Source organism: Lonchura striata, chromosome 1 (assembly GCF_046129695.1).
Source record: "Lonchura striata isolate bLonStr1 chromosome 1, bLonStr1.mat, whole genome shotgun sequence".
In the NCBI taxonomy this organism is placed as follows: domain Eukaryota; kingdom Metazoa; phylum Chordata; class Aves; order Passeriformes; family Estrildidae; genus Lonchura; species Lonchura striata.
In genome coordinates, this window is record NC_134603.1 from 109,933,484 (window position 1) to 109,961,249 (window position 27,766).

Here is a 27,766-nt window from a genome sequence, read left to right on the forward strand (position 1 = left end):
AAATTCAGCTAGGTATATCCAAGGCTTCACATTATCAAGTGGAATTCTGGGATACATGTACAGAGTAGAATCCTTTCTTAAACACTGTGTGGAGATCAGCTTTTCTCCAGCCTCCAAATGCATATATTGCATAGATGACATTATGAAAAAAGCAGGAAGGGTTTTACTTTTTATTTTAAAGGAATAAAATAAATCTCAATACATAGTTTGGAAATATTTAAAGACATCAGAAAAGAGATTTAAAAGCACATACAAAAGGGGCAGGATGAAAACAGTATAAGGTAACAGAATTTAGTGTTTCAAGTGTGAATAGATAACTGCAATAGCAATCTTAAGTTTTCCACTACTGCATTCCTAGTGAAGTAATGAGCCGGTATTTCAATAAGCTCAGTGAAAAGCTGTGAAAACTGCAAGTTTTAACTGAGAAATGTTGCCATTTTCATGATGGGACTGAAGTACTGCTTTTATATGTATTTGTGGATATGTCTATCAAGGGGAGGAAGACCCATTCTTTCAGCCAAAGGAGTACAAGTTGGTACACAGCAGCTTTGTAAAGTCTAATTATTAAACAAAACAAAAAAGGGTACTTGTACTACCTATTAATCTATTCCTGGTTCTCAAATGGAGAATTCTAGCTTGTAAAAACCACAAGTCCCAGGAAATACTGACATATACAACCATAAACCTAAATTTTTCTGATTATTTTTTATATAGCAGTCCTAACAAAAATATTCAAGACCTTCCATTTCTATCAAAGTGCAATATACTGCATACTTAATTCCCCAAATCTGCAAATCACATAGTGTACATACCATGCACTTATCCACACTAGTTTGTATAAGAAATTGCAAAAGTAGTATGAATATGTTGTGCATGTCTTGTTCTGACCACAAGGACGCTGGACAAGCAGAATTATCTATATTGCATGTTGTAGAATAAAATTGACTTGTTACGTTTATGCCTGATCATTACAAAAGAACCCCAACAAATGTTACAACATTAAACCTTGTGCTTCAGCAGCATTCTTGTTAAGAGTATTTTGAACTATTGTTTCTTTCAAGGAGCTGAGTTATTGAGAAGGGTTGTCTTTCACTAGCTAGTGTCCCCCCCTTCCTGCCCTGAAGTGTGATTTCCTGCAATAATTTAGTTGTTTAAAAAAGAGAATGCACCTAGCTAAAAGACTTCCAAAAACATAGTAATATAAATATTTAGCACATTTAGAAATAGCTAATTGCTTCCTACCATACTCAAAACTAGGAAGTAAGAAGGTTTTAAAATTTTTAAGTGAAATAAAAACACTGCATAATATAGTCCTGTATAATGTTAAATACTCTCTCAAACTTAAAGCATAAGTGACCCAGAGGACTTCCCACATTTTCATTTAAATTCTTCTCTTGTGTAGTTTCCTTCCTGAGTTTAAAGCTTTCCAGCAGGCTTGTAGCAGGCATCAGGCTGCCACATGCGAAGGTCAATGAGGACTTGGTTGAGCTTTTGCATCCAAAGGTTACGCTCTTCTTTAGTATCAGCAGACATCCAGTTCCTAGAAGGCAAGGAAGCCTATGGATTATTCTCCACCTCCAATTACTTATTGTGACAGATGCCAAACTGATCAACCACAAAAGCCCAGAAGAAATAGTAGGGTTAAAAATTAAGTCAAACATTCCACAATCCTGCTACCAAGCCACCTCGCATTTCCACTTCTAGAGAGCAGTTAGGACTAAAGGTGAACAAAACAGTTCAAGTGCCACCCAAAATCTCAGCATTTAAATGACCTTTGCATCATTACAACAAAGCTGTAAAGCTCCTACATTACTACAACTATTACATGAGGTAAAACACCCTCCCACAACCTCCATGATTTTATGCACTAACTTTGTAACACAGAGTGTGTCTCTGCATTGGCTGACAAGGGTCTCTCGGTCATCTTCTCTCTGAGGTCGGACAGTTATTAGTTCAAAAGTGTTGGGACGGGCACAGAACTCCCTGTTAGCAGGTTCAATCTGATGATTAGTGCAGTTAGCCAAGTTTATCCGGCCCAAAGGATGCTGAAAGGGAAATCAATTCATCAGTCAAGAACAGTGCAAGAGTAATTCTGAACAACATATGCTTTGACAACTTCGATGCTATTAAGTGAACACACCTTCCCTCAGTGAGTTTCTCCATACAAAAAGGTGATATATGTGCAGCTGTAAGAAATTTATTTAAAAAAGCATCCCAAGATTTAAAGTAACCATGGACTAATCCTGATATTTCTGGATGACATCTTATCTCTTCATGATGGAACAGATATAGCATTTAGTAAGTTTAATATTTTTGTAGATCACCAAAATACAGCTGACTCTCTCTGAATAACACTGAAATAAGTCTAGAAGATTTTCCAGAACAGAACTTGCAAAACAAACCAAAGCTTCTTGCTTGCAGACAAAAGCAAAATAGGAACCTTCTTCTTGCTTAACTTTTTTTTTTACTAGCTTGTCGTAGAGTAGGCAGAGATTTTTCCCTCTCTCCTGGCAAGGAAAGAAAGTACATTGATACATTTTGGCAATGTCAACTATCAGCATATGGTGTTCCTCTGCTGGCAGGGAAGAAACTAAACTCGGGCATCTGGATTGGCATAGAAGTCCCAAAAGGACCAGAGTTTGCCACAAAGTTTGGGAAAGAAAGTGTTCTGCCACTAAACAAGAATGTGTTTAATGGTAAATAACTTCAGTGAATCAGAAAAACCCTCTAGAAAGCAGTCTTTAAAAGAACCTGGAAACATTTTAGTACACTGCAGGAACACACTATAAGGAGACAAGAAGGTTCACCTCAGTGACAGATGAACCTCTGATTTGTCTCATTAGCCCAACAAGAACTTAGTTTTCTGTGAGAACCATTTAAGAAGCACCAGTTCCAGCTACAACGTGGAGCTGCAAGAAGACAAGGACTTCAAATAACAGTCCACAATTACAGCTATGCTTCTGCAATATACAAGGATTGGCCACCCTAATTTTTTGCCATATTAAGTGTTAGTCATCATTTTGTCTAAAACTTAAGGCAACTAAATACAGTCTGCTTATTAAGCTGTACAAGTCCAATCAATTTCAATTAAATAATCAATGATTTGATGAGCACAATGGAAGGCCTTAAGACTAAACAGGAAATTAAATATGGATCTTCCATCACTTTTCCCCCTTTCCTATTAGATAGGGAAGTCAGTTTGCCATGATTTAGGTCAGCTTTATGAAGACAAGTCCCCTCCATTCCCTAAGGAAGCCTTAGGAACTTGAATCCCATGCTTTACCACTCTAAAGCCTAAACATTACTGTCCTTAAAAATGAACAACTATTTGTATAGGGCACTACAGAACTCTAAACTTAAACTTTACAAAACAGCATTACCTTTCGTTTCTCATCATCTGGGTATGTCCAATAGGAGATACAATTTCCAGACAGCACACACCAGCGCCTATGCCACGCTCCAAATCCACTGACATCTTCAAACATAGTCTTAAAAACAAAAACTTAAATGGGGTAACTTTGACTATTTTTCTACCAGAATGGTTCTGCAACCCCTCATAGGACTAAATGAAAGAGAAGGAAAAAAAACTTATACTGAGAGGCTTCTACTCAGACAGCGTATTTATTTTCCAGATGGCATAGAAAATTAGCTCACACTATCATTCTCACGTTTGCAGCCTTTTGCTAAAATGCACCTATCATTGCTGTTTAGAATTATGAGATTTTTCATGTTGATGGTGCCAAACATTCCCATTATTTTAACGGCAAAGATCAGTTACTTAAAGTATATACAGTATAAATGCTTCACAAAACATGTTCAAAAGCCAATTTATTATTATTAGATTATTAATATATAGATATATAATATCGATTATTTAAGTAATTTTTGACTTACAAATCAGGATGAAAAATCATGCAGCTATTCAAGAGGCCAGACTCAAGAAAGTTAAGTCAGTTCAAAGGAAATTAGAAATTGATTTTTAAATGTTTGTGTTGGCAGTTCTTTTATTGGATGCTGGATTTCATCAGTTTCAAGCCTCATTTCTTTAGAACTGGAATGGAGAGTTTAGTATCAGACTTCTATTCCTGATACCTCTTAAATTTACACAGAACTTTTTTCCCAATTAGGTGTGTATTGTAATTCTCGCTCTTCACAATTCAGATTATAATTTTCAATGGTGCAGGGAGTTTACAAACCTTTACTCCGAACAAATCCAGTATGCATGTACATAATTTGTCAGGTTTTACATATTGTATAGTAGAAGTAAATATGGACTTTCTCAAATTGGCACACAGAAACATGGGACAGCAAATACCATAACCATATGAAATGTTTGTATCTAATGAAATCTGTTCGACTTCAATTAGTAAGGGGACTGTTTGACTTCAATTAAGTAAAGGGAAAGGAGACAGAAAGCAGTGTTTGAAAAGAGTCTAAAGAAATCGTGATTTCTGGAAACGCCAAAATAACAGCAAATGTTAATGTTTCATTTTCATAGCACATTTACTGCCATCTTGTGGACATTTCAACAGTTCCAGCTCCTAGCCCAAGTATCAACTGCATTTTCTAGGTCCAGTTTTACAGAGAATGGCACAAGATTTCTCAAAAAAAAAATACTGTTGTTTCTTTGTCCTTCAGAAAAGCTGTAAACACAGTAGAAAAAGACCCAATATTTTGCATATTTTGTTTTTATTAGACACACACAAAGAGTCCTGTAAAATTTTCTGCCATTGAATTAAAATCTCGTCTAACATCATAGATTTTAGCAAGAGAAGGTTAACTGAAGTTCAAAATAACAACAGATAATCAGGTGTTTAGAAGAGAGATACACAAACTCTTAGACACGTTTAGAAGAGAAACTAAAAACCATTTGTGGTCTGGTTCAGAGATTAAAAAAAAAAAACAACCACAAGCCAGTTTTAAGCTTCAAACACAGGTGTGACAAAAAAATTACTATATTTAATAGGACCTGTAATTTCCAAGGCAGGAGTTCGAAGTGAATACAGTAAATACCTTACCAAGAACCCTTTCTCCTCCACCAAAGAGTCCACTTGGCATTTCAACTTCAGATATATATGACCTTCCAAAGGAGACAGAAAGGGAACCTGCAAAATGTAAAACAATGATTTAATTTTGACACCTCTCAACTAAGTCTTACTAGTTCAAGCAAGCCACCTGCACCAAGATGTTAGCATCATCTTGTTCTTAGGACCTTCAGCCAGAAAGAAGCACACAGACTCAAGCAAGATAGTAATAATCACTTTTGGTTTCAAGTTCATTTAGAAGCTTTCCAAGAATTATTTATTAGTTCGCTCATCAGGAGCTATATATATATATAAACATGCACTCTAGCTATGAAAACAGGCACTTCAAGCATGGTTAGAAACAACAGAAGGCACCAGTCCACACCTTTCAAGCTTCTGCCTAAGTTTGACACCAAGTTGTTTGGAAAATACCAAAGTGAGCTTAAACAGGAATGGCACTTGGATACCATAAGCATTTTTGGCAGATACTGATATAGTAGTGCCTACTCATAAATCTTTGTATAAAAGAAAACCTAGAAAGGGGAAAATTAATGAAAAGGGCTCTCAACTGACACTAAGGTGTTAAAGACATGCATTAAGTAATTTCTAACTGAAAAGGTTCTCAGTCCTATTTTTGCCACTGGAAAAAAAAAATCATAGCTTCATTACTGTACCAGAGGTCAGTTAAACAGTCATTTGATAGTCAAGATTTTTGAGGAAGAGCATGCAACAAAGGTCTGCCTTTGAGCATTTCCCAATCCCTCCACACATAATGCCTCATGACCTTCACTAGTCCCGTGAAATCATATCCCTTCTTTTTTTTGCCCCCTCACAAGGAAATTGAGGCAAACTGGTAATTCAACAAGTAAATGATGACCTGCACAGCATTCTACAGGCCGTATTTTATTGCTAATCTGAAGTAATACTGCTAAGAACCTTGAAAAGAAATTAACAAATCAGAAAAACTCATCTGTTGTATTACTAGAAACAAAAACAGGAAGGTCAATGCTGCCACTCAAATACAAATAAAGAACTGTTTGCCAGGGAATAGGCACAGGCATGTATACACAGTAACAAAAAGCTTTAAGAACTATGGAATCAACACCATTCAAATGGAACTAAATTTTGCTAGTAGTTAAGATGAACAGGAGTAACCCTCAGTAGTTAAAAGTGTTCATCTGTGGGCATTAGTGAGTCCTTCAGACCACAAAAGTAGGTGTTGTGGTTAGAAATTGATCACCTTTGAATTGCAGACATCCTGCAGCTTCCTCCCACATGTAAGACACACAGGCACAAGCAGGTGATCAGATCATTTTCATGTCATATCTACTCGACTAACACAGCATGCATGGCTTGTTCCTGTACTCAACAGGAACAGTATAGCACAGAAAAATTCTAAGTATTACGTAGGAGTCTCTATGACCACTTGAGAAGCAAAAAATAGTGAGACATGTAACAAAAATTAAAAATCCAGGACTAATGCAACTTATCCACAAAGACAACTATAACCCTACATGCTACACCAAGGAATAATGGAATATAACCCTAATAAAACACAGTAAAACCCATTTCTGAATGAGGCCCTCAAGAATATTTGGCCATTCCCCACTTCATCTTTATGGGTATTGCATCTCGTTTAAGATTTATGCTGGAAGAGAAGAATCCAGTTTATGAAGTTTACCTGTGAGGAACTGTGTGACAAAGCAAAGAGGTTGTGTAACAAACACAACACAGTTTTGCGAGCCTACAACACCATTACTAATTACTAAAGCAGGTCTCAAAACACCCTCTTGTACCCATAATGAGAAAATATTGAGTTCTAGTTAACAATATATCTCTTTCAAAGCATTAAAGGATATGGAAAGAAAGTGGTTTGACAAATACCCAGCTAGATGGAAAGAAAACCAAAGCCCATGACTAGGCTATCTTGCATTCTGGTGTGGTCACTCAGGTATCTGCCACAGGAACACAGCTTTCTGTCATACAAGATTATCTGTAACAAGTCTTAAGAACTCCAGCATTTGAAAAACTGGTTTCTTAGAAGACTTTTGATTTAAAATAGGAGATGATAGGTACTAAAATTATCACTTGCTTAATTTTGAGAGAAAACATGAAAATTCATCTAAAACACTTTCTTCTGTAGGACTCAAGTAAACTATTAACTAGATAAAACTATTTTCATAGGTTAAAGACAAATTGTTTCTGTTAAGAATATCAATTCACATAATTTCTAAAGAAAAAAACATATACATCAAGTAAAATATCTTAAATGCACATTTGTATACAAATAAGGACCTCATTTATTTGACTTTATTTTCAAAATTTTTTGCTAAAAAAAAAAAAGTCTTGTCAGAACAAGGTTAGAATAAGAAGGAAGATAATTTAGGTCCTGAAATATTTTAATTTTCTTCAGCAGCATTTAGGCTGCCAGACATTTTTCTCTGGTTCTCTTATCAGCACAGCAGCTGATTCTATGTTCCGTGTAGTTCATCAAGAAGCTGCCTCAAATTTCCTGACTAGAACTCTTTAGGAAACACATCATTTGCTCTGAAGCAAGAAACACCTTCCTCTAATGATCTAGGAAGACAAGAAAAATATGCTAGTTAAGAAAATACCCTAGGCAACCTAAATAACTGAGTTCTAACAGCATGCTTATTATTGTGAAAGATGAGGGGTAGAATTCTGCACGTCTTAAAGGCCTCTAACATCTTGTGTTTAGTTAGCAAATCTTTGTAAGAAAATCTGAGGTTTTCTCAGAAGAATTAAAAAAAAAAGCTGGAAAAAAGGCCAGACAGAAATAAGCAACATGCACTAGAAAGCATTTTCCTATTTTAGAGTTAGAAACTAAAGGATCATAGCAACCTTGTCCTGGAACATATAGCCCAACAGTTCTTTTTCCTCCCCTTCAAAATTTATCTAGGGAAAAAAGAAACATGCTCAATGCAATTAGTGTAAAGTTATGGTCTAGAAATAAAAAGGACACAATTATACATGAGTATATTTTGGTCCTTTATACCCTGCACTTTAACAGTACATAGGTAAAAAAGAGGAATGACACTCCAAAAATCCACTGTGGCATCAGTTTGTTCCATATTAGAAATACATGAAGCAAGCAGGTGTTTGGTACAGCCATAGGCCAAGTCAAAACTGAAGTTTTACTGAGGTAGTAATTTAACAAAACAACCCAAACAAATAATGAGTAAGAATTCCCCTTTTTCCAGATAACTGTAAGACTGCATCTGCAAAAAATTAACCAAGTGATAGTTTCCCCAGAATTCTCTTTGAACATTGTGCTTTTGCTGTATTTCACTAGTCCAGTCCAGTGACCTGTCATACACTGCAAACCAATGAAATCCAAATCTAAACTGCTGAATATAATGCAAAAGCTGATTCCATTAACTCCAAGAACAAGAGGTTTCCAAAAAGGAAGCTACACATAAAGATTTCTACATATAGTTCTGGTTAAGAGGAACATGTATGCTGACGAACCTAAGCTGCTACTTCTGAAACTCACATAGTCAGAAACAGTGCAATTTAACCATTGTTTTGCCAGCTTTTTCAGTAAAGGAATCTGCTTCTATCTACAAAAAGTAAAACATGAGTTGCGATTATTGAGATATTTTGTTTTAAGGCTTATACAAACATAACTAGTTTTTGTTTTCTCATCTCTCATCAGAAGCTGCAATTTCAATAATATTATCATCACCATAAGACTTGATTGGCCAAAAAACCAAAATTATTCTTCTACTACTGTTTGGGTAGCTAAAGCTGTGATTTAGTACTACCATAAACTGTAGTAACATTTGAATTAATTTAAACTAGCTTAAGATAGCTGCTGGCATAAACAACTACTAAAATAGGTTTTAGGTATTAGATATTACAAGGTTAGAGATTACAATGAATGTAAGAATGTATTTTTTAAACTTCTCATAGCAAAAGCCAATAAACATTCTGTTTAGACAAGGAGTTAATGGCATAAAACTCAGTAAGAACTCTCCAAAAAAACTTAAGATAATTTGCTTCCACAAATTTAATTGGGATATGAAAAAAAAAATTCACACTCCTAAATATATTCAAATGCCATTTTCTAAGACAATTAAGTACAGCAAAATTCAAATACTTCCTTATCATTAAAACACACTTAATGCCTTCTTTAGTGATAACTGCAAGACTAGAGCAACAATATGAAGACCACATATAGAAGTGTCAACTGCATACATAAATTTTTTTGTCAGTGAAAGCAAATCCGTAATCAAATTCCTTCCTCATCTTTGCACAACTATATCTTATACTGAGCTACAGAAATGAAAGAGCACCAAAATTACGCAGAAAAATTTTAATGTATATATAAATGACCTATCTATAAACCATTATATATGTTTAATTTCTATGATGGTACTTCCACCTGAAAAGTAAACCCAGACTCCCAGACTCTTATTTTTCTAGTAGCATGTAATTACCCTTGGATTAGCAATAATAATTTCCATTACCTTGTCCAGGGCAAATTTGGTATTTCCCACAGAAGACAGCGATAACTTGTGGGATCCAACAAGGATGAAATTCGTACTGCGTATGGCATTTGGGCCACCTGGACTGGCCATGACTGTGGAGAAAAGTTAAAGTGAAGTCATACCAAAACACAAAACTAGGATGCTGCAAGACTTAAAAAAAAAGTACTTTATTTGCACTACTGTATGCATGCCCTGCTCAGTACTCCAGGAGAAGTACTCTTTGCAGTGCAGCCCAGCCACACATTCAGAGAGAATCTCGATACACACCATTCCTCTTCAGCACATCTTTTCTTTCACAAACAAGCACACACACCCTGCAGTAGGAACGTGACTTTTCTCTTAAACCTCTTCTCAAGCGACACGCTGCAATCTTCCAGACCTTGTACACCTTTCCTTTGCACTTATATCATGAGAAACACACACTGTAGCTCAGGAATCTTACTAGTTGCAGCAGCTTGATACACATTCCAGATTTAGTTCTTGAGCTTCTTATTGCTGCAATTTCTGCCAAAGCTAGCTCAAGTATTTCATACTTTAGTCAGATAAGTGTATAATGTTTTTAGATACTTAGAAAAACATTTAGAGGTGCTGTTTTTCCCTGTCAAGAGTCAGAAATATATAAAAAAAGTTTATATATGTTTATGCATAAGTATATAAAAAAACCACTACACAAACAATATTTCAGTATCTGTTCATATTTTCAAATTATTTGACAGCAGACTCTAGTTCTCTACTTTAAAAATCTTTAAATTAATTTGAATTCATATTGTCAGGGAAAAAAATGTAAACCATGGGTATCTGATAGCAGATTTTAGTTCTGATTTTGTAAAGATATCTTCCGTTGAACGTAATGGTAACATAATAAGCACAGGGCCAGTTTCTGGGCTGGAAAATTTAGTGTTTAATACTCACAAATTGTCATCTGCTACAAGTATTATTTACTGATATAGCGGTTTTGAGGGCAAGTGTAGATTATTCATCCTGGCATAAGATGCTTAGACATTGCTTACCTGGAGTAAGAAGGTTGCTTTTCTAGAAAGAGAGAGAAATAAAAACTTAGTGAAAAAGTACTTCTGACAGTTCCTACTGAAGACAAAGCCAAGCTAAAAAGAAATTAGATTTGAAGTACTTTTAAAAACCCAATCAAATAGGAAAAAAATTTGAAAAGTCCAAATAAATGCATATTTTCAGCATTACATATGTAACAGAGCTGTTTCTTGAGCTGATGACTGAAAAATTTGGCAGAAAACTGGACAATTTATAGAGCCTTACGTAAGGAACAGAAAGAACCTGCTATGGGCACAGTCTTAATCTGTCAGAACGTGCCCTTTGGAAGGAATCACAGTCAGATCTTGTTACCATATGACATTCATACTTACCGAGGTAATGGATGTTAATAATCTCTTTGGAGTAATAACCTACAAAAAATGACAAGATAAATGCATTTGCTACTGAATTTGTCCACCACATTTGTATGAAAACTAGACAGTAAAACTACTTATCTCAAATTTTGAATTGGTACTCATTACTATGAGTAAGTCTTGGGTTTTTACCTGGATGTAATATATCTCAGTGGAAGAAATGCTACATAGCAAAGAAATTACTGCAGAAAAGTTAAAGCAGAAAACCAATCTTAGTAGGCCTTTTTACCTTTGTATTAGGATTTCAAAGTTATATTTGTTTAACTAAAGGTAAGAGTTAAAAATAAATGTAAAGATATGTTCAATATACTGTTGTTATACATAATTAGTTTCAAATTAAAATCTCAATGTTAAACACAAATTGGAGTTATGTACTCTTATTGAGGTTGAAAGACAAGTCTAAGCAGCTTGTTAAAAAGCAGATATAGGATGCCATTGGCAAATCTATAACCTTATATCAGCAACTTACCTACAGTATCATGAAATCATTCAGTTTAAGTAAAAATTCCTTTAAACTACAGCACAGGAGAGAAGTAAACCCTGGGACTTGAAACTTGTATTATAGAATAGGTAGAAGCTTTTACTGTGCGAAATCAAAGAATAAAGAAATTTCCTATTTCTGCTTGCAGACACAGACTTAAGTACTCATTCTAACTGTTCTGAAAGACATTCAAGTTTCTTGTTTTTGACAAGTGACAGATATCGTGTTAAGGAGGAAATCAGTCCTGAAGCCATTAATTCACTGTGTGCTCTATTAGAATGAAAATAAAAATACACCCCCACCCCCTCAAAAGCAACCCAAAATAAACAAACCACCACAAAAAGAAACCACCCCCAAACCACCTCTAGAAAGCTGGTTTAGGGTTACATATTTTATATATCTTTAAAAAAGCACAAGCACTTGATATGTGCACCCTTATTAAAACAATGTTTGCTTTAAAAAGTAGGCATCTAGTGCTTATCCTTAATATTGGGGAGAAAGTTTTTAGTTGATCAATAAAACCTTTAAGACAAATCTAACTCCAGGATAGAGCATATTGACTGGCATAGTTTAACTGAAGTGGAGAAAAAGGGCAATAAATCACTATCAGATGCCGCACACCTAATAAATAAAGGTCTGCAAGGCATAGCATTTTGCAGAACTAGTAAGACTTCTTCCCCACCAATATATTTCAGACTTAACCAAGTGCTGCAGGTCCAAACTACTAATTGCTGTAGGTCTCCATAATCCATCTGTCATGGCAGATGTTCTGAGAAGGGAGTAAAAGCAAGCAACAGATTGTCTAAGACTATCAGTCAGTTTTTCTAGGGCACCTTCTGTTGAAACATTACATAGTGATTTTCAGGTTTCATTTACCTTAGATTTATTTGTCTTTTTCCTTTTATCAGTGCTTGCAGCTTCTTTTCTCTGCACCTGTAAGGCAAGAAGGTATTGAGAAAGTACAGCACATCATTCTCCCTTACACCTCCTCATCACAGGAACTGATACATACCCAACTGTAAACTTCTATATTTATTTCAAAGTCATTTGACACATCATGCCTAAAAGGGAAGAAGAAAAAACAAGCTAAAAAAACTGAAGCAAAATAGCTTTTGTTTTGGTTTTTGGCAGGGTTTTTTTTTTTTTTTGGGGGGTGGGGGTGGGGGGAGTGTTTGTTTTTGTTAGTTTTGTTGGGTTTTAAGCTACTCTTTACTTCTTCTCTTCTTTTGTTCCTTATAGCTGTCCAAGGAGCAAGAAGATTTTAGTGTATTACTATTTCAAAATACTTTCTGGAACTCAGAAAAGGGAAGAGGAGGGGACAACAAGGAGCAGATAATGTGCATCTACCATTTCTCAGATTGCACCCTCCCCTGCCACAGATTGGGTTTTCTGAGTATATAGTTTTAAGTGAAAATACCAGTACAACTGAACTTAAATAAACTCTGGTTTTGATTTTGAAGACTTACTAGCAAGCAGCCATTTGAACTCACAATGCCTTTTTAGCTGACACGTGAGAGCTGAAGTTATAGTTGTAATAACACCATTTTTCCAGATACCAAAACCAAATAGCTATATAAAATGCTAGTTGCTGCAAAATAGAAAAACACATCTCAGGCACACCAATCCATCTGTCATTGCAGGTGTTCCAGGAAGGAACAAAAGGCAGAAAATGAGAGAGATAAAATACTGATGGATGGTTGAATAAGTCTAGGTTGCTCTTTTGAGAGAAGTGCCTTCCAGCTATTTTTTAAAGAAGGAAATAGGATATCACAAAATCTCGCCATACTTTGTTGCAGAATATGATATTCTTATAACTAAGACTTTAAATGTTTTTATGCATGCTCCACCATCAGAGTTAAAACTGGTTCAAGAGTTTCTTTAGACTTACATAGTAAATGTCGTAGTAAAAGTAAGAGCATCTCCATTCAGGGAACTGGCAGTACTTGCTAATGGAGTTGCAACCATGTTTTCTGCTCCAGATCTCAATATTATTACATAGTAGTAATTTCCTGCTTCTGTAAGTACACATCAGATGGTTTGGTTAGCCAGAGGACTCCAAGCATCTAAAAAAAGCCCCAAGTACTGCACTGCTATTAACCACATCCGTTTCACCCTACTTAAAACACTTAGTTCACATTTGAGACTTGCTTATAAACTTAAAACAATTTTATTTTCTTTATGCTGTGTCTACTAGTAAAATTGTCTCCACAGGATTCACAGCAAATGCTTTATTGCCTGGGGCATCTCAGGCCAGACCTACACTAACCAGGGTGTGAAAGGGGAAAGGAACTTTCAGTCAGATCAGCAGATAATCTTAGTTCTTTATAATCTTTAGGTCTGCCAGCTTAACCACACATCAGCTTTCACTGAAACATTGACAAATTAGTCAGAAGCAGATGAACTGAATGCAATAGCTAAATTTTCATTACCCCTAGATCTCTGAGAACATCAAAGCAGAAGACAAAAAAAACAAAACTCAAGGAGAATGAACCAGAAATACGTGTTGGGAGAATGAGGACAGAGGAGAAAAGAAATAAAGCTTTTGCTAGTTTTACCTGGCTTTTGAGCTGTACCACATACAAAGTCTGCTTTTAGAGGTAGACGCATTTCTGAAATGGAAACAGATCCCCTGGAGGGAGCAAATTCAGCGGATGTAGAAGCAGCTTTATTTCTTTTATTATGTGGTCCCTCACTCTTCAGTTTATTCAATTCTTCCAATAAAGCAGTTCTCTTCTCAGCTGCACAAAGAAATTAATTACAGTTCTACAGAACAAAAAGTACTGATTTTTTTTTTCTGCTATAAGTATGTAAAATGCAACTTAAATATTAATCATTTTACAGTGTAATAGGAATATAAGGGTCAAGAAAGATACTAGAAATGTCATCTTGCCTATAAAATGAGCTGAGACAGAACAGATACTATCCTGTTCTTTTTTCCAGGTGAAGAACTATTAATAAATGGACACAATGTAACACAATAAATCATGAGGAAGAAATTATGAACCTTGTCAAAATGTTCATTACAAAGAATTGAACTTGAGTACAAAAACCTACTTGCAAAGAGAAGAAGTCTCTCTGCTTCTGCTTCTTCTTGTGACCCTTTTCCATGTTCCTCATCAAAACAGCAGTTCAGAGCTTGACTGGCTTGATAAATCACTGTCTGTTGCATGTTGATCTCATTGTTCAGTTCCTAGAGTAAATCAATAGTAAAAATAATTACCAAGAAGAGAGATCTAGTGTTGCGTTCAAACAAGGAAGTGTCTCTCGATGAGCATGTTTGTGGGGCTAGGCTACAAAATAAAATCAGATCCCTTAGATAGCAAACTACAAAAGCCTTGCAGTTTACTCTTACTTTGGCAAAAGAACATTGCAACACAACTTGTTTTTGATCTCAGAGGTATAGTGGGGAGTGAAAGACTCCAATGTTTTATGTTGCAGATCCCATATAGTCTTCCTGCCACCAGGGGAAGCAGCATTAACCAGTAATTCAGCAATATAGATGAACAAAGCAGTAGTAAAGATCAGACTATTGCTTAGTTTCGTAGGTAGTTACAAATTCTGCCTAACTCAAAGGCAGTGCTAAGACACAGATTCTCTGTCTCCTTCCCAAAACAATGGCTTGTTCTCGCCAAACTTGATCTATAACATGATCCTTTTAAGAGAAGCATTAGCTGTTCAAATTATGCATCATCAATTCTTACCATTAGATATTCATGCAAAATCTAAATAACCTGACCACCTAATTTTACAGTTCTAAGTACTAAGAACATACAGATTAAACAGTATCTTAATGTCCTGGACATTCATAGGGGCAATTAAATTTGGAAACAGTAGATTAGAAAAAGGATTTTAAGAAGGATATTAGGTACCTGCATTTTCTTTTTGATGTTGATTTGATCAGATGGGCCATTTCTTCTCATTTCTAGTCTGGAAGCCACATCCTCTTTGCGAACAATTATTTGCTTTATTGAAGGACGATCGGTTTCCTTAAATCTTTGGGATCTGTACGCATCGACACTTGTAAAAAAGGAAACCCCACAAAATGTTTCACAGATGTGCCAAGCTCTTTTTAATACATACATAGGCATGTATCATACATTGAAGCCTTCCAACTTGCCTAAATGACTTTAAAGAAAGCATTCTATCACCTGCTATTATGTTTAAGCAACATAAAAAACTACACAATCTATGATAAAGGCTGAGATCTTGCAAAACAAAGCTTAATTTGTAGTTTGAGTAGTACGCATCATTAGAAGAGTGAAAAAAGCCAGTGTTTTAACTTGAACACTTACAGAATCAGGGGTGGGGGGGTTGTGTTTATTACCTGTAAGGAAGATTGCGATCTTCCGACATAGAGCCAATACTATCTCCAGATTCTGCCCTGGGAACTCTGGTCCTTTGGAACTTCTCAGACTTCAGACTGACATCACTGATACTGCTACCTTCCCCAGTTGACTTAGAAGGAGAACCAAAGGCCTGAGGAAAATAAAATATTACAGCTATCTGTTAACATAATAATAATAATCTGTTTTCTCTTTCCTTTACTTGTTTTACAGTAATTTGTTTAATACTATTTAACAGATGATATTTTACAAATATGGACATAGAGCAAGTTTATTTATTTAAAGACACTAACAGATTATTGAACTCAATGAGATGCCACCTCTAGCTCCCAAATCAGTAGTTACATAACCACTTCTCTTCAGATTTTTCATCAGAAGTCACTCCACTGAATGCATGTATACCTCTTCAAGTCCAGTACTAGCAACAAGCTTGATTTCACAGACCACTTGTTTCGCAGAGCATTCAATATGCTACACTATTTTTAGAGAAAAATAATTGGCTTCATTATGCTTTAATTAGCAAAATACCATTTGTAACTTCTTTATTTGCCCAGATATCCTAATACTACAAAACATCACAGCTCCCAAACCAATTGGACATCTCTGTATAATGAAAAAGCCCTTCCCCATCCTCCCTGAATTCTCACCTCTGAACCAACAGACTCCACTAGAGGGGTTAACAGAGACATTGATGAAATATTCAGTGACTCTTCCTGCTCATCCTCATCACTTTCACCTTCCAAGCTCATGCTCATTTCTTTCTTCAGCTTTTCTATGTCAGGACCATCCTCTTGAAGAATTTCAAAAATCTCATTTATCACTTTTGAGCTATTCATCTCGTTATCCACACGCATTTTGCCTTCATATACTTCATCTGAAGGGCGACATTTTAAAATATATTAGTAACATCAAGGCTCTCGCTAAACAAACAGAAGCAAACTTGCTTTGCTTTTCAAGCAAGCTGGGTTAAAAAACACTTCTTGGAGTCAGGCACATAGAACCTAAAAGTACACTTCTATGCAGTTTTTGCATATACTGCATAATCAAAGCAGAAAGGGAATGAAAAGATGAACATTTTAGACAAATTTCAAACTTTTAGTTCAAATACATCTGAAATTTAACTGCAAGTCAAACAGTAAGGCAGTCGTTTCTGTCCTTTTCCAATGAGCTTTTAATATCAGCTTTTTAATATTCCTTGAAGACTTGAATGTCAAGAGAGAAGGCTTATGTATGAAAATAGAAGTTTCCTAATTTGTTTTATAGAAATCTCATTACAAAACACATGGAGTTCAGCAAATGGATGGTGAATTCATTGTTCAGACTGGAAGGCTATTAACACTGTCTGAGACAAGGGGCCATAGAGAGCTGAGTCATTAATATAAGTCTACTCAATACAAACCTTTTGGTTTCTCATGAAGTTGTTCAAGTTTTGAGACAGACATTGCATTTACAGGGCTCTTTGACTCAGCAGTCTTCAGAGGACTGGGATTATCAGTCTCTTCACATTTAGAAGTATCTAAGGGTTTTATAAAGAAAAGAAGTATTATATCTAGCCTTTATTTTAGTTAATGAATTTTAGAAGTCTTACTAACAAAAAGACCACTAGATTAAATATTCCAGTTAGCAACATGTCAAAAAAACCCTTAAAATACCCTCTTACAACCTGTACATCTAGACTTTCTATCTTATCAGAAAACTGGCACCACAAGAAACAATGCTGAAACCGTAGCAGAGTGCAGACACTCGGGAGCAAAAAGGGAAAATTTTAAAAAGACAAACAAAAAAATTCACTACACAAACCACTGCACACAAACCCAATTTTTCTAGAAAGACATTTGATAGATCTTTCAAGTGAACAGTCTACCAAGAGCATTAACTAAACTCACAATTTTTCCACAGAGAGCTAAAGATTCTTCCACTCAGTAAACAGAAAAACACCAGAAAAGATGCCAGGAGCACCTCACAATTCTTTTCAGGTGTCCTACCATAAGAATTAATATCACGAAGGGATACTGAGTTATACTACTGGAGTTCCCTCCCAGAAGCTTCTTGTGGAAATTTGGTTACTCAGATACAGGATAGACTAAATATATAACTGACTATTCTCATTTGCTTCCCTGTACTTGACCTCCATTAAAAGTTTGAAACATAGGTATTCTCATTGAAAAACAAAAAGACAGTCTTGCCTTGCCATCCTTCCAAGTGGTATAGAAATGCAGAGTACTACTATCATACAAGAAGATTTAGGTAAGATAACCAGTAACCAAAGGAGAGGTCCAGTTCCACACTGTGTTACTGGCCTCGTTCTCTGCTCATGAATATCAAGTGCAGTGCTCCTGTCCAGCATTAGTCACAGGCAAACTGTGACAGTCCTCACCCGAAGACTCCAAGCTAGGAGACTTTGCTGGCCTGTCACCTGCTGATGTGTCTTCTGATGATCCAAGAGCAGAGGCATCTGAACTAGGAGGATGTTCTGGACTAGCCTGAGATTGGCTTTCCTGGAAAGAATAAAAACAGAATGCGTTCAGGAGGTAATGTTAAAAGCAACTAAAAAACTAGCAGAAAAAAATACATTTTAGTATCTGCTGGAAAAAGAGGTTGCCTATCCAGTATCGTATTTATTTACCCAAGATATTTAACTGAAGTAGTAAATATTAAATGTTTGCATGAGGAGCTCTTTTGCTTTTGCAGTTAGAGAACATAAAACCCCCCACACTTATCATCAAAAAGTAAATAAATCAGTTGGCTCAAAGCAGCATCACTTGTCTTAGTTGATTCTACAAGACATAAATTGAAGAGAGCCTGACAGAGGAATGGTTGAACAACAAGGGACATGATACTGTAAAATTAATCCAAATAGGGAGGGCTACGTGACTGCTGCAAAGTTCGCATGGCCCTGAAGAGTAGATGGTGTGCAGAAAGCAGGATATTGAAACTGCTTGGTATGTAGAAGTAGATAGAGAAGAACAAAGGGGTACTAAGCTGTTCTAACTGCAAGGCCAGCTGGACAGGCATGTATCGATCATAAAGATACTTTTAAGATAATAGTACAAGTCACATAGCAACCAATCATGAGCTTGGCTTTTGCAATATGTATGAGCTAATTAACGAACATATATAAACTGTGTAATCTGTTACAATAAACTGAGACTTGATGATCATGATATCATGAGTCTTGTCTCCCGCGGCATTCCCTCTAACAACTAATAAACTAATAATTTGTTAATAATCATACAAATCACTAGACAAGTGGTCTTGCATAGCCCAAGCACTCCCAAAGGATAGGTTTTTATCCCTTATATGCATTTCCACATCTAACTCTGTATTCAGAATGTAAAGCAGTTCAAAGCATCATATTTTGATTGATGAGGTAACACGTTACCATTTTAGCTTCTGGAAGCTTCCTCTTTGAAGTGTCACTTTTCTCCGCACTCCACAGATTGCCCCTATCAAATCTGCCACGAAGGCATGCAAGTTCTCGTTCACGTTCCTAAACAGATGAAGGGAAATGGGAGAAAAGCTGACAGCCTTAAGATGTCACAACACTTCGTATTCCTCAGGAAGAGGAAGAACAGTAATAACCTTCCCCAGGTTTATAAGCTAGCTATGAATGTAACAAGTCATACCTGTTTAAGCTGAAGCGCTAAACTGGCAGTAGAGGAATTTTCATTTTGTTTGAGAAGCCTCTCCTGGATTGTCCTTGTATTTGGGGTAACAATGGGTGTTCTGCACCCTGGAGTATTCGTAGCAGGGCTGCGTGTACTACGCTCTTGACAGCGCTCCCCAAAACGTTCCAGGAAGGGCTTAATTCCAGATCCCCCTACAAGAACAATTGTTTTTGCTTTGAAAGAAACTCTCAAAATTAAAGAAATCACTGCAATTTTGTATCCTGATGAAGGTTCCCATTGAAGCAATTAAGCTGTCTACTTTACAGCCCTTACTTTGTACAAACTGAACCTGAAATGTAAATCATTACAGTGATGTTAATAAAAGAGTAAATCAAAGCAAGTAGATGTCTCTCTCACACTACAGTCCATATGTAATACACCAGTTATTTAAATTGGTTTGCCTTTTCCAAATTTCCTCTACAGCCAGCCCCACTTAGATCTTTCACAGAAATAAGTATTCTAGTACATGAGGAGGATATGTTGTTTGGCACCCACCCTAGTTGATTAAGCTTATCTTTTACTGTCAGCATATCTAAAACTTGCTTTTCTAACCATCATTTTTAAGAGTTCAAGCTGTTAGTCCAGGTTTCTAACACAACAAGCAGTTGAATATAAAACTGAGGATGTTCACTTGTTTTGACATTAATGCTATCACTGAAAATAAAGAGTAAAGTTAGAGCATCTATGTGGCAACAAGCTTTGATTTTTTCTAAATATGCAGGCTCTTAACATTATATCAAATGGATACATATAGTACCGGACAATCTGAAATAAATTTTGAATAATCCAACATGTTAGGCTGCTTTTGCTCTTAAGAAGCATTAAAACCATGTCCTAGAAAACATCCCCTGCAAAATACAGAAGCTGTATAACTTAAAATAATGATCACAGAACTCAACAGCATTTTATTCCAGTTACAGCTAGAAATAGGTATTATATGGTATGGTACCTTAAATTCTTAACTAGTAGATTGTTTTCAACACAGCACACATAGGCCTAATTTGAATGAATATTTACTGAAGCTAAAAAACAACCTACCTGGTGTTGTGGGTTTACCCTTAGGTTCAAGTTGCACATGTGTTCCTTTGACTGGCTCTGCTTTGGACTGAACTGGTTGAGGTAAAGCTGACTTTGCTGTTTGTGTACACTCTTCAGTTTTCCGAGGACTGCAGGGATTCTCTGTTGGCTGTTGTACTTCAGATTTTTTAGAGCAGGGAGTAGTGACTCTTGATGATTGCGTTAAAAGATTATTTGGATCCTTAACAAGGGAAAAGGAAAAAAAATATGAGACTTATGTTCTTATTCTCTCAAGAGGAAAAAGAATGAAAGCACTCTTCATAGCATACTATCACCTAATACATCTGTTCCTTCAAAAAAAGAAAAAGCCAAGAGCAAGTGTTTAGTACTTTTTCCTTTTTATCTAGTATTTCAAATTGTTTCAGCGTTCCAGATGCTCTTGCCACTATTTCAAATATTATCTCACACTTCCCTAAACAAGAATGTATATGGCAGATACTGTCATTGCAGAAATTGCATAATTTGATCAATAAGTGTCTGGTACTACTTATTTCATCATTCTGATTGAATCTTCCTACAGCAATAACATTCACAATTTCAGTCAATCAACTACATGAAGTTACAGAGTGAAGCCCAGTATCTCTGTAACAAGCCCCCCTTCTGATGGTCAAGGGCAGCAATCAAGTACATTGACATCAACAAAACACATAAGTACTCTCATCTTTAAGTTGCAGTAAAAGGAATTCTAAGCTGTTTCAGATCTGTTGTAGGATTGCAATAAATCAAAAGCTGTAAATAGACTAAGAGTGTTCACACCAAATCCTTAAATTCAGATTAAACAGTTATGTGCTAACATTTTTCCACCCCAAAACAACACTCAAATCAATTTTTAATCAGCAACTATATCAGACACTCACCGCTCTCTTTGAGTTTGCTGGTTTATTAATAGAAGCCTCAACAAGCCTTTGAGAACAGGATGCAGCTTCCTGCTTTACACTGCTACTATTGATTCTAGCAGATGCTCCACTTGTAGTGGACAATTTGGATAAACAAGTAGTGCCAGGCTGTTCTTGTGCATTGTTTTGCTTTGCAGATGGATGACTTAGGTCATCTTCCCAGGAACCAATTGTAGCAGCAAGGTTAGCTAAACGGCCTCTTCTCCCAATAGGCGTTTCGCTTGCCAGGGCATTGGATGTCTGCTTAGGTGGAGAAACAGACAGATCTTTTGACTGGAGAGGAGACAGAGGAACACATTCAGAGGGATCTGGAAAAAAAGAAAACACATTTATTTTCCTAATAAATTATATTGAGATACAGTTGTATCTTTTACATTATACTGTGTATTGAGTTTATCAACAATTAGACGTTCCTGCCATCAATAGAATCAAACTACTAGCCCTGGAAGCATTGAGACTAAAGAAATTAAACATTTTTAACCAAGCAATTTACTAATTTTAGGTCAGTGTTGTGAAGAGCAAGGCATGAGAGTAATAGAGAAAAAAGTTTAAAATTAAATTGTATTTTAAATTAAATATTAAATATTTTAGGCCTGCCCTAGTATTGTCTTAGAATTCTTTAACAAAACATTAATCTTCCCAGACACAACATTATCTTCTTCTAGCCAACATAATCATCAATGCAAACACTGAGAGACACCAATGGTGCTTAGCAAGTGAAACATACCCTCACTATCCCAGCAGCGCCGCTGTTCTGCCAACTTCTGCATTCGTGTTTTGACTGAAAGGGCCCCAGGAGTTTCTGACTTGGTGTTTGGTTTTACTTTCTCAAGAGGCTGAGCCAACAAAGCTCTGTTAGAAGCATTTTCGTGTGATTCTGAAGTCATCTGAGGAGAATCATGGCTCGTGGAACTTGAAGGAACTGGCTGTGCATTCTCTGAACTAGAAGCTTGAGTCTCTATATCATTAGGGCATAGTCTTTTTGATGGTGATGGCTTTGTATCTGGTTTTACTGGATAGGTCAGAGTATTCAAACAAATTAGTACTCAAACAATCTAAAATATTTTCCGACAACGTAAAATTGTAGTACAAATAAAGCTATGATTTATGAATACCCTGATATGCTTCCCAAAAAAATGCCCTTCCCAAATCTACCAAGCAAAAGGCACTCTGACATTATACAATTATTTCTAAAGAGCTTACAAATGATTTGGCACATTTGCTCTCAGGTCTAGCTAAACAGGAGCTAGTTCTAGTGGCCAAGTAACTGCATCCATCACTGTTTAGTTTAAGAGAAATGCTCGGTGTTTTCACTTTCCCTTTGGAAAAAAAGGACTGGTATCAAAACAATCTTTATTAACATGCCACTAAATACCTTCATCACTGGGAAGAGGTGCCTGGTTACCAGTTTCTGCCAAAGGCTCTCTGGCCCTCTTGGTCTGCATTGTGGGTCTCGCCCCCATCTTCGGCCGCTCTGCCATTTTCCTCTGCAGGTTCTCTCGCCTGGCACGGGTTCTTTCAAGGAGTTTCTGAGTGGTCAATAAGTCATGTGTTACCAGACATTGCAGTGAGTTAACTGGTAACAGCTCAGAGTAAAGGATGATGGAATTCTGTTTAGCATAGATAGCCAGTAGGTTCCAAATTTCCATCATTAAATCAGCTATTGTCTCCAACTAGCTTGGTGCTGAAAGAAAATCAGGCTAAAGAGACACGAGCAATGGCAAAATTAAAGAAGAGGGCCTCCTACAGACACCAAAATTATCAGAAATATTTGAAAGTAAATTTTTTTTATTATCCTGAATCATCACGTGACAGTCTTGATCTGTCAAGTCTTGATAGCAGTGTTTTCTTACACATGGCTAAAGCATCTAGTGAAGTGACCTGACTGGCACTAGCCCTCTAACAAAATAAACAACATTAAAGCGATTGTCAAGAGGTCATAAAAAAGTTAAACAAATAAAAGCGTGGCTGTCAATATTAAAAAAAAAAAATTGCTATTGCACCTTCTAAATTAAAAGGTGAATTTCTTGGCCTCAAGCTTAAATTTTAAGAATAGAATGATATTATGCATAGCTGTATTATGGTAAATAGCCTGTTTATTAACATATCTCTATAGAGAAAAATATACAAAGAGATACCAATTAAGCTATATAACATTCTTTTTCATTTCCTACCCACTGGAAATTTGAATACCCTGATTATATTCCATATAAAATTGCTGGTTTAGTAAATGTTCTGCACTAGTACAAAGTGATTCTTTACAGTACTCAGGTTTAAAATAGGTTGTGGTTTGTTGGTTTTAAATATAGCGTTTGTAAGTCATTATCACTCAGTTTGATCACATCTAAAGGATACTTAATGACTCTTTTGATATAGGCTTTAAGGTTGAGACAAGAAATTGTGCAATTGAACTAATGACCTTAAAAGGGAAGCATATAAACTGCACTTGTTTGGTGGTACATAAATTATTGTGAGAACTGTGCCAGCCATTATCTGTCCTGCTGCACAGCAATTAAATACACATTTCGCATTTTTAACTGTCTAAGGCTGAAGTCTTAAACAATGTTCTATTGTAGGGCAACACAGGACAAACAGAATGTTAATCTCAACAGTTTTTTTTTTTGTGAAAACAAATCTCAGTTTTGCTAACTTTCACAGAAGAGAAAGAATTTGGAAAAAAAAAATCCCAAAACCAAAATGCATGAAATGGCATGAATGCCTTCGATGCATGTTCCACAACAGTTGTGTCCAGAAGTCAACTTTCCTTATTCCCAAAATGTAAAGAGAGAGCTGCAAAGTGAATGTAGTACCCACATTAAAAAAAATCGTAAAAGCAATTTAAATTAACAGCTTCTTGCAAAAAGTTGAATGTTTTACAACACTATTCCTACAGTTCTATTCAAATAAAGGCACATTCCTTTCTGTTTTGTTAGTTGAGCAAAATAGAGTTTCAGTTGTTACATATGAGATGTCATTTCCCAAGAATGCACGCCTCTGTTGCTCAGCTCCAGCTCCTATTGGCTTCTTGCATCTCAAATTTTCCATTCAACTGCCATAAGTGCAACGGTGCTATTACACACGATGAGTAAGCCACACTCCACAACTTGAGGCTTACTTTCCAAGTTCATCAACAGGGTATTTTCTACAAGTACATTCTACAACTGTTCTGAAGACAGAGCTTCAGAGTATCACAGAAGTTTAAAATTCTAGGATATATTGAGTTAGAAGGGTTCCACTAGGAATCCAGCTCCTGACCCTGCACAGAACAGCCCCAAGAATCCTATGACGTGTGTGAGACCATCACCTATTTTATTACATCAAGGATTCTGAGGACTACAGTCAAAGTGGATTACTGTGTTACAAAAGCACTTGCTAAAAATCAGAAAAAATCCTTCCCACCTCAAATGTTAATGGGCAGTTTTTCAAAAGTATGTTTTAAAGTACACATTAGAGAAGATACCTAAGCCCATATATAAACATATATGATTATGCCCTTAAACAAGAATTTGTTCTAACTGCTGCTTTACTAGCAGAATAAAGCAAAGGGATCAACGGAAGGAACAGTTAACTTCAAACCTCACATTTGCAAATCTTCCCCAAACAACTGCATCACTTATTTCTCTTTGCTCATCCTCCATGCTAGGAAACCATCCTTGCCTCTATGAATGGTAAAAACTACTTCAAAGTACAAAATAACCTAGACTATTTCTAACATCCCATAGTAACACAAACCCTTTTGTGCAAGAAAGCTGTTATAAAATCAGCTATGAACAGTCACAAATAGTATGTTCGTTGTGATCCTGAGAAAGTACCCACTGTATCATCTCCTCAGTGCAATCTGTATTAATAATTTGGTTGAGATTCAGAAGGTTATAACTTTTTTTTTGCAAGATTAACCAAAAGAAACATTATTTCAGAACTGTTTTGAAAGCATTCCACTGAATCTTACACCAAGATTTATTTGAGCTTAAATTCATTGAGACACAGACAAAAGTTGCCACTGCAAAGTGGCCAGCAGACACTGAATTAACAGTATGCTTTGTCCAATTAAGGCTCAAATTATTACATTTTACATAATCAACACTTACAGTGCCTCACCAGGTCCCTGCAAGTAACAGAGTATGGTAATGTGTAGACAAAGATTATTTGAAAGCAGTTAACCTAAAGAGGGTTATCGTAAATTAAAAAAAAAATAGCAATACAAACCACAGAACATAAATACTTTAAGATATGTGGTAAAATTTCTTTTCACAGAAATTTGGGAAAAGTTACTAAACTTCAATACTAGGACACTAATAATGGTCAGAACTTCACACAACAGTGGACTGTCCTCCACAGCAGAAATATTCTTGAGAAGGTGTCTTTTTATACCCTCTGCAATACTGGCTAACACTTCAGTGAAGTTTACTCTGGGGAGTGGCCTCACAGTTGGTCATTTTCAAAGCATTTCAAAGTCAGCTATGTACAAGAAGGGCGTGTATAGGTTGGAATATCTCCCAGCATGCAAAACCATTTTAAACTTGATTCAGTAGTCCATACTTGAAGTTTATTTAAGACAAGCTGGATCATGTCACTCACTACCAATTAAGGAAGGAGGTTTTAGATGTTTACACTTCGCAAGACTTTACATGGGGATAGGATAGGACTGCCTTGGCATAACACATTTAGTAAATCTGTTCAGATCAACACCTTATATTCATTATTTTTAAAATCAGGTCTGTGCAGTCACCTGTTCTGGGCACTCAAATGATCTAAAGAATGTCAGTTTGATAAACAGACTGTTTACAAAGGGAGGGGAGAGTATTTAATCACTGTAGCTGATTTGAATTTTTTTTTCAATTAGTTCGAATTTTATTTATGCAGGCTGTGGACTGAAGGCCCTTTTAACTATGACATTTCTTAAAGCAGTCACAGGACAGCTTTAAAACTACACCTCTAACAAGAGCTAGAGTACAGCATAGCATCTTTAAGAAACTTTCAACATTCATACAGCTTCAAGGAAGTCAAGTCTTCATTTTATTACAGTTTTGCAGAAGCAAAACTTAAGCACACAGCTAATTCACTCTAACAACTAATAGACCTTATTAAAAAAAAAAAAAAAGAGAGAGAGGAACTGGGCCTGCCAAAGAAAGTGACTAATCGCAGGTGGAAATCGTGCCTAATAGGATGCATTTTTTATTCAGATGGTCTCCTCTTTGGACAGACTTATGATTCGACCTTTAGGTACGGCAGGCACAGAGTGTCAACAGCGCTCCCATCTGCTGCCGGGGTCCCTTCCGTCCCTGCTGGAAATCTTATCTGCCAGACGCGGATGAAAAGCAAACTCCCGCTTGGGAAAGGGCCTCTCCTCCGCAAACCCTTGCGGCAACAAGCCGCGCTCCGTCCTCTCCCGGCAGGGTGTGACACAGCCCGGGCGGTCCCAGGAGCGGAGGCACCCGCAGGAGCAAGGCTCCCGGGGCGGGCAGCGAGGGTCACCCCGCTGCAAGCCCGCAAACCCCGCCGCCAGCGGGGACGAGGACGGCTGACAGGGCGCAGCCGGGGGCAGCTGCCCCGTCCCGAGACGGCGGCGCAGGGAGCAGCCCCTTCCCTGCGCTGGGCCCCCGGCACTGACAGCCCGCCGGCTCCCCGACTGCGCCCCCTCCCCAGCCGAGGACCCGGGGCCGGGCGGAGCGCTCACCTCGGTGAACGGGTCCATGGCCGCGCCGGTGCCGGTGCCGGTGCCGGTGCCCGCGCGGGTCCGCTGGCCGCGGCCGCACCTCCGCCCCAACCGCTGCCGGGATTTGAATTTCAGCGCCCGCCGCGCGCAGGCACCACGGGAACAGGGGGCGGCGCCCGCACGCGGGCGCTGATTGACAGGCGCGCCGCCCAATCGGGGAGCAGCGCGCCCGCCCGCCGGGGGGACTGAGGGCCCGGGAGCCGCGGCTGGGGCGGGGGGCACCGCGGGTTGTGCGTGTGTTCCTCGCTGCGGCCCTGCCGCCGAACCCAACACAAGCCGCACATTTGCCGTGGCTGCCCTGCCACAGAATTTGTTCGGAAAATAGCTCTTGAGATCAGGGAGTCCCAACCTATGGGGGGAACAACACTGCCAACCAGGCCGTGGCACTGAGTGCCACGTCCAGTCTTCAACACCTCCAGGGATGGTGACTCCGCCACCTCCCCGGACTGCACATTCCAATGGCTAATCACTCCTTCTGTGAGGAAATTCATCCTAATATCCAACCTAAACCTGCCTTGGCACGGCTCAAAGGCTATGTCCTCTTGTCCTCACCTTCCCGCTCCTCCTCGCTGACAGCGCCTCACAGGCGCCTGGTCGATCACACATCTTGCTGCAGCTGCTCAATAGGA

The 27,766-nt window shown here is 37.4% G+C and overlaps 1 protein-coding gene across 1 annotated transcript; it reads right to left on the bottom strand.

The window, feature by feature from the left end:
- Positions 1-157: 157 nt before the first annotated feature.
- On the bottom strand, positions 158-27,230 carry ANLN (anillin, actin binding protein). The gene is made up of 25 exons (XM_031503906.2): positions 27,099-27,230; positions 22,797-22,950; positions 22,149-22,433; positions 21,383-21,729; positions 20,487-20,706; positions 19,407-19,600; positions 19,163-19,270; positions 18,158-18,278; positions 17,180-17,296; positions 16,428-16,654; positions 15,762-15,913; positions 15,307-15,454; positions 14,492-14,627; positions 13,993-14,175; positions 13,326-13,452; positions 12,450-12,498; positions 12,314-12,370; positions 10,915-10,953; positions 10,546-10,567; positions 9,515-9,627; positions 7,887-7,940; positions 5,019-5,105; positions 3,381-3,488; positions 1,873-2,045; positions 158-1,540 (listed from the first exon to the last, which is right to left on the bottom strand). The coding sequence occupies exons 1-25, from the start codon at positions 27,114-27,116 to the stop codon at positions 1,417-1,419; spliced, it is 3,363 nt and encodes a 1,120-aa protein (XP_031359766.1). The 5' UTR covers positions 27,117-27,230; the 3' UTR covers positions 158-1,416.
- Positions 27,231-27,766: the final 536 nt, after the last annotated feature.